The 11307-nt window shown below is 47.4% G+C and overlaps 1 protein-coding gene across 1 annotated transcript; it reads left to right on the top strand.

Annotated features, from left to right (window-relative positions):
* The first annotated feature begins 5139 nt into the window (after positions 1-5139).
* LOC141952627 (1-acyl-sn-glycerol-3-phosphate acyltransferase alpha-like) lies at positions 5140-10842 on the top strand. Its single transcript, XM_074890301.1, has 6 exons — positions 5140-5333; positions 6638-6771; positions 7243-7418; positions 7698-7793; positions 8301-8373; positions 10697-10842. The coding sequence occupies exons 1-6, from the start codon at positions 5149-5151 to the stop codon at positions 10840-10842; spliced, it is 810 nt and encodes a 269-aa protein (XP_074746402.1). The 5' UTR covers positions 5140-5148.
* The last annotated feature ends 465 nt before the right edge of the window (positions 10843-11307 follow it).

Genomic DNA, 11307 nt, shown 5'->3' with positions numbered 1-11307 from the left:
AATCTGTGACAAGCTATTCCTGCAGCCTGGCCCCATTACCCCTGGGCTGTGGAGCTAATGGGATGTGTCCTGGCAAAGATAAGAACTGTCTTAACGTACAAGAAAGTAAAAGCTAATCTAGTTTTACTCCAACTTTGTCCCCTCAATATCTTTTCTTGAAAGGGATCAAACCTGCTTTCTCCTTCCTCTGTAGTCTGCTACGTTACTGTTATCAATCCATACATTGAAATTCTAAGCCGAGGACAAAATATTCCTTGCACTTCGTAAAAGGTGCAGTAACCACAGGTGAGTGGAGGATGGTGGTAGGTTTTGTATGGGAATATTGGACAAAGTCAATTCAAGAACCCGTGTATTTTTAATGAAAGAAAGTATTTCTTGCTGAAGTCTCTGACCCACACTCCTGTGTCATGCAGCACTATGAAATATTCCTTGGAGAAAGGGTCAGTGCAGGATGTAGTTCCAACAAACACTTGACAATAATCTCCTCCTTATCACCCCCAAAATGGAAAGAGTCTCTGTGAGATCCTTGGAGAAAAAGAAGAGCGATAGATGTTGACTTCTGCCAGCGCTTGGCCAGGGTGGAGGGGCAATGCTGGGGCTGCGTAACGCCCCGGGTGTGTAGGTTGATGAACATAAGCCTGGACGCGTTTTGAAGTCAGAAAGCATGCAAACATGCCCTAGAGCGGGTTGAAGCCCACTGTTTCTTGAGTAAGTTCCTGGTGCTGAGAGCTACAAAGGAGTCAACAGATTTGGTGGGTGTGAGATGCCCTGACTACACGGGGGATGTCTCATTGTCTCTAGCTCTAGTTTTCTAATATTAGTTGTCTAACACCTGCACCTCCAGCATCTGTTCAGCCCCTTGGGGACAGAGGAGGTCTCATTCATGTCCTTTTGACTTCAGCAAGCAACCTGAGAGGAAATGACTGGCTCAAAATCGCCCATGATCTTGCTGTGTGCACTAAGCACAGAGGACCTATTTTTCCAATTTTAGCCAAGCTCAAGGCTGAAATTTGGAAAATTTAATCTAGTTTATCAATTTGATCAAACTGCCTAATCAAACCCATGAAATGCATGTATGGCAAGATGGGGGCTGTTGCAATGAACTGCCCGGAGCATGCCTGCCCTGGCCGGTGGAACCACTGAGATGGGGAACGCAGCCTGCAGGAGCTGGGATGAGGTCATTTTCCCTGCTCAGCCTCTGCTGCTGATTTCAGAAATGCAGCTCTCACTCCCAGCTCTGTCAGGGCCTCTCATTCACTTTCCTTCCCACCTGCCGCCTCCTCCAGCTGTTCCAGCAATAAGAATGGATGTCCATCCTGAGTCCACCTTGCTCATGACCTTCTCCCACACTTCACTTGAGTGGAGGCCTACCAAGGTGATCTGTGGGTTGGAGCATGTGCTGTACAAAGAGAGGCTGGATTTGCTCAGTCTGGAGAAAGGGAGAGGGGGTGATTTCAGTCTTTGACTTCCTAATGAGTAGCTATGAAGTCAGACACTTCTGAGAGGCACACAGTGAAAGGAGGAGAGGTAATAGACACAGGTTACAACAAGGGAAATTCCCATTAGGCAAAGAAAAACATTATTCCCCATGGTAGTGGTGCAATGTGGACACAGGGACCAGAGAGCTAGTGGGATCTCCATCCTTGGAGATTCTCCAAACTTGCCTAGACAAGGCCCTGAGCAAGCTAACCTGGGTTTGGAGTTAACCCTGCTCTGAGCAGCTGATTGGACTGCACACCTCCAGGGGCCCTTCCCACCTCAATTTTTCTGTGATTTACAGTGATAGACTGTTTTATTTTCCAGCCCACATGTCACCTGATTGTACTGTGCACTAGCCTCATGGATGCAAGTCCTATAGCACAAGCCTGTTGCATCATGTTTCTGTTAGGGCTGCTCTCCTGTCATTATGAAAATTTCCAGCTACGTCTTTGCTCATAAAGAGGTATCCAAAGCTAATCTGTGCTTTGTGAGTGATTCATGGATTCATCATGGAGCTGCAGCTGGAGCATGATACAGTTTCCTCAGTCTTGATGATCTGTCTCTAATATATTTACCCTGGAATCCCTCTGAAGTTTTTAATATCAGTGTTAATGCCTCTATTTAACTGTATAGTAACTGCATGCACTAGATGAGCTCCCTTTAGTACTGTTCTCCTTTTGAAGACTGGGTGGCTGATGTGGTCCTTGGCACTGCGCAGTCCAAACACTTTGATGTTCCACTGGAGCTGTTTGTGCCAGCAGTTTCCAGTGGAAATTTCTCCCATTTCAGAATCCAGTCCTTTTTTATTTAGTCCTGAAATCGCTCCTTTCACATTTAGAAGTCAAATGTGATCTTTAACTTAGGCAAAGCTTCTCTCTCTCTAGCACTGCTGTACTGACAGCAGTCCATTCTCTTCTGAGACTTCATTTGCTTACCGCAAAGAAGACAATTTTCTTAGTCTTTTCCCATTAGATTAGATCACCTTCCCTGTCTCCACCTCTCACTTCTGGCCAACGTGTGTCTTAGCAGAGTTGGTGAGTAGGAGAGGTATTAAAGCTGCATGATGAAAGCTCATGATATGAGCAAGCCCCTCCTCTTCCTATCTAAGATTCACTTAAATTGAGCCAGGCTCTGAAAAGGGTGCAAAGACCCGGGGGCAAAAGGGAGTCACCTGAACATGGATACATTTAGTCTTGGCAACTTGGAGCTGGAGTTTCTGAAAACGCCTTGCGGGTTAGGCAAGACCTGACTGCTTTTGAAATGGCAGCATGATGGATCTAGGTGCTAGGGATCCTCGTAACAGAAGAAAATTATAGCTGAGGATTTTAATATTTGTGGGTTTGGAGCCTAAATGTTTTGTTAGATCTGAGCTGACTATCTCTCCATGATGAGGTGGGAATGTAATAATTTTTATTATCTCGTTATGGCCTTGCCTTTTCCCATACTTATCAGAGATACTTACCAGCTGTTGAAAGCCCCAAATAACCAGTAGCCTAGCTTCAAACTCTTGCCTATCTGACGCCTTCTTGAGAGCATGTCTGTCCTCAGTGCTCCGAGTGTGCCTAGTTACCTTTCTGCATGGAACAGCTCGGTGATGCCCAGTCGGTGCCAGTTATTCCTCCTGACTTTGGTGGTGCCACGGAGAACCACCCCTCTCACAGCTGACCACACCAAGGGTCTAACAGATCCTCACACTTGTAAATCGGCTTATGCGGGCCCTTCTCTGGTTATGCTTTGTTTTGACCATGTGGACACCACCAGTTGTGCTGGAGACATTTTTCTGTCTTCTCCTCAGTTTCAGGATCTTGTGTTCTTGTAGATCAGCTGTATTTTAGGGTTTCTGTGTTCCTTTGGGTAAGTCATCAACTTGCTACAGCTTAGTAACTGTTTGGTAGGGCACTGCATACTGCAGAAGAATAATTTCCTTACAGCTTTGATGAAAGTATTTGAAAATTTCTGTCAGTGACTTAAAATAAAGCTTTTCAGTGGTTTGTGTTGAGTTTCTATTTGCACACTTCCCTGTCCCTAGACATTCTGGGTGAGTTTTCACGTGCAGAGTTGTGTGAGATGTTCCTCTTGCATTAGGAGCCTGACAACAGTGGCCTTGATGTGAAAGTTATGGCTGGCCTTGCAGGACAGCCATGCAAAGTGCCTTTCACAGGCTTTACATTTTAGGAACCTCTCTCCTGGTAGATCAGGATGAACCAGTTGCACAACAAATCAACATTCACCCAATTATGAAAAGCCATAATTAATACTGATGAGATATTAAGAAGGTTAATAGGCATTAGGAAGGTGATTGTTTGCTGGATCAGACCTTGGGTAAGCACAAAACAGCCATGGCCAGTCTCTAAAAATGACAGTACAGAGGGGTCACAGTGCCCGGGTCCAGTGTGCACATGTAAGGTGCCTGTCTCTTCCATGTGAGGAGGCTGTGGACGAAGCTCTTTGCTTTGGCTGCCTCTCCTGTGGTTGCAGGAAAGCCTTGGGAGAGCTGAGCAGCAAGTCCTGGAGTCACTTCACTACAGATTTCCCATGAAAGACAGGAGAAGGGTCCCTGGCTAAGCCAAGGGAGCAGGGGGCACAGGCAATACCTTTCTTTATTATTATGCCTTTCCTCAGTTTCTTCATAAAATATTACCGAGACTTGTCCATTTTACTGCTCTTGGGGATTTGATCTTGTTCTTTAGGTTGCAAGTGACAGCCAATGTGGTCCTCAGACTATTCCCTTTTGAGTATCTGCAGCTTTCAGTCCTGGCTGAAATTTAATATTGTTGCTCCTCTTAAGTGACAGTCGTGCAGGTGATGAATTGTGAAGCTTTTGTTTTTCAGTCTAGTCATTGTACTTATTGCAAAGATCCTTTTCATGCAGTGGTTTTAGACAAAATGCAGTTGGAGCCCTGCCAGGTTATAGTTGCATCTTCCTGATATATGAAGATGCTGCCTAAACATGTGCCTGCCTCTGGCCGTGAAAACATCAGGAGTAGCTTGCTCTTGCTTAGTTCATCTTTTTGTCTAGACATATGGCACTTCTGCCACTTTTCCCACTCTACTTGAGGAATGTCCAGTTGCTCAGCTTGGTCCCTCTGATGCCTAGATGTATGGGGCAGGAGCTGGCTACTAGGATCACTGGTTTTCTCTTTCTCTCCTCAATAACAATAATTATTGATTTCCTGGACATATTGCAGCCAGCTCACTTGTTAGTGAAGGTCAATGCTTGCACGAAGAGTGAGACAGCCTGGTGTCTGTGCTTTCCGACACATCCCGCCCCCTCCCATTAAAGATTTTTCTTAAAAGTCCTCAGGGTTCCTATGCACAGAACCCCCTGAAGGGGGGCTGTCTCTCCAAGCAGTCATTGCTCTACTAGCCCAGAGCCACACACACCCTGCACTTAGGCAGCCTTAATACTGATTGTTTGTCCCTGTTCACCAGCCAGCTCCTACACACAGTGCTGCTAGAGTGCCCTTGCTAAACCGGCTTTCCACGGCTAGTTTAGCTCCGAGCAGCAAACACAGCCTTTCTATAGCATCGCTCCCGAATCTCTTCCAGCTTTGTGCCACCCACATGTAGTTGATCAAGGGAATCTGAACTCTCCTCCACAACACTGGGTGCTCATGACTCATTTGCTGCTCTGTGCAACACTCCTCTGGTTGACTCTGGGCTGGAAGGATGGAGCTTTTGCTCCTTCACTACCCATTTACTTTTTTGTTCATCGCATTTCTAGTCCTTTACCAGGTGAAGCCTGCATTCAGATACTTCTGCAAGATGACCTTCTATAAGTTGTGGATCTTCACCCTAAGCATTGTGGTCATTATAGTCAGTATTCCTCACGGACGTAACGTGGAAAACATGAAGTAAGTTGTCTGTGGCTTCTTTCTGCTCTGGGCATTGACAGAGATGAGTTTGGGAGGGTCCTGGGAGTTGGGCGGCAGTGGGGAGGAATTACTTGTATATTGGTGTGGAGAGTTGACAGGCCCTGTAATTCAGAGAAGGGATGTGGGTTTCAGTATTTTATTTTGGTTGATAAAAAGAATAATGAATTATAGAAGGAAAGGATGTAAAAGGTGACCTAATTTTGATAAATGAGGTAATGCCAACAAACTGGATGTAATGCACAGGTAAAGTAACTTGCTGTTTTTAGTAAACCTCTCCTATCTGCTCTTCAGAGCCGTATTTCCTTCTTCCATGTGGCTGATCATTCTCTTTCTAAATTGTGTTGAGAAGGCCTCTGTAGGTGCTCTCTGACCCGGTGCTCACCTGAAGAGGCACGAGCAGACACTACCACAGTGCAGTGGTCACTCCAGCATTGTCACTGGTGTCCCCATCACTGCAATTACAGCCCAGTGCCCCCAGGCCTGGCAGCCTCTGAGCCTGTCCTCTTGCTGCCCATCCCCTCTCTCCATCTGTTACTGCCTCTGCAACGAGCTCTGGACTCACTGCGCAGCTGGGTGTATGCGTGTGATTAGCAGCAACAGGCATTAGTAGCTTGGGGTGTGTGTTGAGTAGGGGCTAGAAGCTGACTGCTACACAGCAGCATAGTGCTTGCAGCCTCCTGAAGTGCTGCAGAGGAAGGATTTACTGATTCATTGTTGCTGCTGCAGTGGGAGTTCGTGTCTCCTAATTGAGCATCAGCCTTTCACTTTAAGAAATTATCTTCAGTTCTTGACTTTTGTGCCTGACTTTTATTCTTTTCTTTATTTTTCCAGTATCTGTTAAAATATGGCTCCCAGAATTGCAGCCTAATATCACCTAAAATCATCCCTCTTTCCACAGCCTGGGCAATAGCAGAGTTAGGTGCACATTTACTGCAGCCCATATTCATGATTCAGCAAGGTGGGCAGGGAAGTAGAGTACAAACAGGTGCACTGTGAATTTGGGAGTTATCTAATATTTGGCTGATGCATGGAATTGCTGTAGCTGTAGTTGCTAGTCCATTGGTCTAACCTGGAAAACCTGCTAGGTGTGTTTGTCTTATGAAGTGATAAGCTGAAGAGACATGCTAGTTGATCTTCTCCAAGTCATGGGTCAAATCTGAGTCTGTGGAGAAACAGGCGACTCTGCAGGAGCAGTCTGTGAGATGGGCTGGTTTGGAAGAACGGTGTTTGGGCCCTTTACCCAATTTCAGCATCTCTGGCTAATGTCTGCTCCCCTTTTCCAGGTTTTTTCGCATGTCACTCCTGCCACTCAAATACATCTTTGGTGTCAAGATAGTGGTGAAGGGCAAGGAGAACCTCAGAACTAAGAAACCTCACGTCCTCGTGTTGAATCACCAGACCTCCCTTGACATTATGGGTATGTGGTGATCCTGCCTCCTGCTGCTGGCCCCAGTTGTCTGTAGAGGAGGGTAGTACAAAATCCCACGTACCGCAGGCAGAGGGGCAGGAGTGGCTGCCACATAGTCCATTACCAGCTAGCCCCAAGCCAGGGCTGATCTCCAGGGTATTACAGCCAGTGTTGTTCTCCATTAGAGGCTGTATTACAAGCTAAATCAGCTTCATCCTTTCTAAGAGGATGGGGATGAGAGTGTCAGCTGACCACAGCCGTGTCATAGCTGCTCTCACTCAGTGTTGGCAGTAGTCCTTCACTAAGTGAGTGGTTGGTCTAGAGACCCCCAGAATCCCTTTCCCAACATGTTTCTGAACCTGTGAAGCTGAATGGGTGCTGCAAGCATGGCATCTCCCAGAGCAGAGGGCTGTAGCCGAGAATCTGGAGGAAACTTCAGTGCAGATGACAACTTTTTGTGTCCTTGTTCTCCCCTTTCAGTGCTGATGGAGATATTACCAAATCGCTGTGTGCCCATTGCAAAGAAGGAAATCCTATACATGGGCCCTTTCGGTCTAGCATGCTGGCTTTCAGGAATCATTTTCATTGACCGCAAGAAGAAGGAAGAGTCTATCACTACCTTGATGGAGGTGGCACACTCCCTGCACAAAGAAAATGTGAGTGGGGAGGCCTCTGGAAAGGATCCACTGGAAAGCATGAACCTTGATGTGGCTGGAAAAGGATCTTTGTCTCTGGGCTGGGTACTGAGCAGAACAGAGTAAAGGTATCTCTGGTGGGTTCAGTGTGTTTTGTGTCCATAGAGTACTTGAAGTGGAGGAAGAGGCTGTCTCTGCATGGTCAGGAGCAGACAGATCAGTCCAGGGGAGTATGTCTGTGCAGTGACTTAGAATAGTAACCAGAGGTCCCTCTATCTTAATATCTTCTCCCTCCTGCAGATCCATGTCTTGATCTTCCCTGAAGGAACTCGCAATCATGGTGGCTCCATGTTGCCCTTCAAACGTGGGGCCTTCCAGCTGGCTGTGAAAGCCCAGGTGAGAGCCACTTTCCTCCTGTCCCTTGGGGTGTGGTTTGCCTACCATGATCCACCAGCAACCAAGGCTGTGTAGCTCCTGGTCCCTGGCTTCCTTTTGGATTGAGCACACATCCAGCAACCATGAGGAGCTTGCAGGTGGCACAGAGGGGGCTGTTTCCAAGAAACCTTCATGACCCAGCTTGGGAAAAAAGTGAGGGGACCTTGGCAAGAGCCCTGCACCTGCCTGGGGGTGTAGTTTCTGCTGAACAGGTCTCTGTACATACTGATTTGGCAACCCATGCATTATTGTCCTAAATACAGAGATGAAAATGCAAAAGCCAACAGTGAGGACATTGGGTGATACAGTTAAATGATCCAAATATCCCAATAAGCCTCTTGAGTGTCTACTATGACACTGACTGGGATAATTGTAAGCAAGGTGCAGGATTCGCCTTAGAACACCAATTCTGTTCTGGGGGAGGAATGGGGAAATTTGTCAATTCACTGTAGACTGCCTCCCCTCCAGGTGCCCATTATTCCGGTAGTGATCTCTTCCTACTGCAACTTCTACAGCCAGAAGGAGAAGAGATTTACACCAGGTGAGGATGACTTGGGGCAAAGAACAGGCTGGGTGTTAGTGTGAGCTCAAGTCCTTGGAGAGAGCCATGAGGTGGGTGGACAGAGGACCACAGCCGATGTGGAGACAGCAGCCAGACAACAGCAGTTTCTGCTTTCTCAGGAGGGGAAGGAATGGGAGATTTCAGGCATCACCTTTGCCTCTCCCCTTGGATTTCTCATAGATGCCCAATACCCATATGAGGGAACCTGGAGAAGCAGCAGAGTCCTGGGGCAGGTCCTCTCCATGTTACCTTGGAGCTGCAGGTGCATGGAGAGTTGGGAAACAAAAGCAAACATGAAGGTCTCGGCAGAAGTCACCCTGAGAGTGTCTTCTCCCAGTTACCATGTTTCATTCATTCATTGTGACAAAAATTTGTGCTGGTCACTGATAAAATTTTATGGGCATAAAATGACACAAGTCTTGGGCTTCAGAAGGAAAATGAAGAAAACAATTTCAACAGAGAGAAGTAACCCATCCTGTTCCTCCACTTCCTTTGCTGACGCGCACCCCAAAATGGGCTTCTGCCACTTTCCACCCTCCCCGAGGCCAGCCCTGCTGTTTCCTAAGGAGAGGATTTGTGTTTGAAATTCTCATTCCTCCCATTGTTTGTGCCTGGGTGTAGTCATTCCCTTGCAGGCAGACACCTGAAAGAGAGAGTGGTGCAAATGTTAAACACAATTGTTTGTTTCTACTAATCTTTCCCGGTCTACCCTGTCTCTGTTGGCCACACACAAAAGCCTTTTGGTACTGGAAGGGTTCCCCCGCGCAGGGGTCCATAGGAGCATGAGCAGCCCTGCTCAGCTAGCCAGCTTCCTCCCCATCACATCCCCGCTCAGCTGAGCAACCAAGATACAGCACTGCTCTGGGAAATCAGAGAATAACACAGTGGGGAGGGATCTCTGAGGCAGCTGAATCTTTTGCTTTAAGCGAGGCCAACTCTAAATATAGATGAGTTTGCTCTGTGCCTTGTCCAGCCAAGTTTGGAGTATCTCCAAGGAAGGAGATTCCTCAGCCTCCCTCTTTTTAGGAAAGACTATTGGCAGTTGCATGTACATCTGCCTTTATAATAACCGCAGCCTGGGAGTTTGTGGTTAGCTAACCTCTAAGCCCTTTTCCAAATTGCTGTTAAACAGGTAGGACCTTCACTGCTGGAGAAAGAACCACAGTTAACTTCTCCTGTACCTTCCCACTTTTCCCACCTGCAGGTTTTGCCAGGGCTGATACTGAAGATGTGTTACATGTGGCCAAGATTTCTGCACACTGAGCAGCTCACCATGTCCACAGTAGCTCTGGGCATGCTGATGAGCTTCTGGAAAGCCCATCCCTGTGTCTGGTGTGTGCACACTGTCATGCATGAAGCAAGGCTGGTGCTTGCTGGAAGTCTGTTATAACCCAACAGACCTACATTTTCAGCACAGCCCCGTCATCACTCAGCTTTTTCTGTAGGACCAAGTGAAGCAGAGTAGACTGGCGAGATACCAGGCCTAGCTTTGGATGTAAGATGTGCAGGCAGGGAGCATGCCCTCTTCTTTTGTGAAGCTCTTCTCTACGCTTCTGTTTTGCTTCCATTGTGTGGCTCTGCTAGCAACACTTCTGGATCTCATTTCCTAGCACACATGTAAAGGCATGAAAGAGAGTTAGAAAATAACACAGGCACTCCCCAGCTCCTCAGGTGGGTGTCTGTGCAGGCAGCGTCTTGTCTCCACTAGCCAGAACAAGGGCCACTGGGCACAAGACCAGAAGAGCATGGTGACAGTGCCCCGGGATATTCTTCCTGTTTGCACCAGGCCATTGCTTAGGCTCTTCCCAAGAGGAGTATGACACATCTTGGCCAAACAGGGAATCCTGGATGCAATTCCTCTCATCCCAAAGCATGTTTCTGGAAGGAGGGACTCTGCTGAATTTGGTATACATAGATCAGAGCACAGTCAGTTTGTATGTGTTGTATTACAGACGTATTCTTTTTGCCGTGATTTAGACAGACCCTGAGGTCTTTCCACTGTGAAAATTTATTCTATATGAATCATTGCACTGGATATGTTTGGGGAGAGATTCACCTGTTTCTGTATTTATGATTTTTGCGGTCTCTGTGGATGGGAAAAGCCTGGTCTGGGTTTTTGCTGTGTGCATCTGGGACATGACTGTGTTGCTCCACCACTGTTGGTGTGTGAAAGAGGGCATTTCCCTTTGTTTCTATCTTGTTCTTTGGTTTCACTGATCCCTCTGTTATATCTTCTCTTGCTCATCTATACCACTCGCATATTTTCTTCCCCCTCTCTGACCCTCCTGTCTCACTCTTTCAGGGGAAAGCATCATCCAGATCCTGCCAGAAGTGGAGACGTTCGGCCTGGGCCTAGATGATGTTCCCAAGCTCACCGAGCAGGTCCGTGACTCCATGCTCACTGCCTATCAGGAGATATCAGGAATGACGAACGGGGCTTCCCATTAGCGATCCTATCTTCCAGCTCCAGCTGTGTGTGTAGCAGCTGAGGGGGAGGGCATGGCAACAAAAGGCAGGTCTGGCAGCAGACACAACCATGGATTGCAACCCTGACATACCAGAGACAGGCAAAACATCCACAGAGGAAGAAAAGCTTGTAAGTGGAGGTGATGAAATGGTTGCCATGTTCCTTCCAGACAACTGTGCCACTTGCGTGGACAGACGTACTGTGGGTAGCTGCACACTGCTTTGTGATTGTAACCCTGAGAACTTCTCTCCAGCTGGACCCCAGGCAGAGCTGGACCCTTCCTGTGATCATTGCTACATGATTATAATCACCTTTTCTTATTTAAAACCAACAAGGTGGAGGCATTTATCCCAAGCCTGTGACCATCCTGACTGTGGAAGTAGCTGTCTTGGGGGTTGAGGGCTGCCACATTCCCCTGGAAGCACACCCAGGAGAAGGCACTGTCT

Source organism: Strix uralensis, chromosome 20 (genome assembly GCF_047716275.1).
Source record: "Strix uralensis isolate ZFMK-TIS-50842 chromosome 20, bStrUra1, whole genome shotgun sequence".
NCBI classification, from domain to species: Eukaryota; Metazoa; Chordata; class Aves; order Strigiformes; family Strigidae; genus Strix; species Strix uralensis.
The sequence above is the reverse complement of the archived record's forward strand: the minus strand, read 5'-3'. Positions and strand labels throughout refer to the sequence as shown.

Excerpts from the sequence above, each read along its gene's own strand:
- LOC141952627 (XM_074890301.1), top strand. The coding sequence starts at position 5,149 with ATGGAGCTTTTGCTCCTTCACTACCCATTTACTTTTTTGTTCATCGCA. Across the intron at positions 7,794-8,300 it reads AGCTGGCTGTGAAAGCCCAG|GTGCCCATTATTCCGGTAGT; the intron begins GTGAGAGCCACT and ends CCTCCCCTCCAG. Across the intron at positions 8,374-10,696 it reads GGAGAAGAGATTTACACCAG|GGGAAAGCATCATCCAGATC; the intron begins GTGAGGATGACT and ends TCACTCTTTCAG.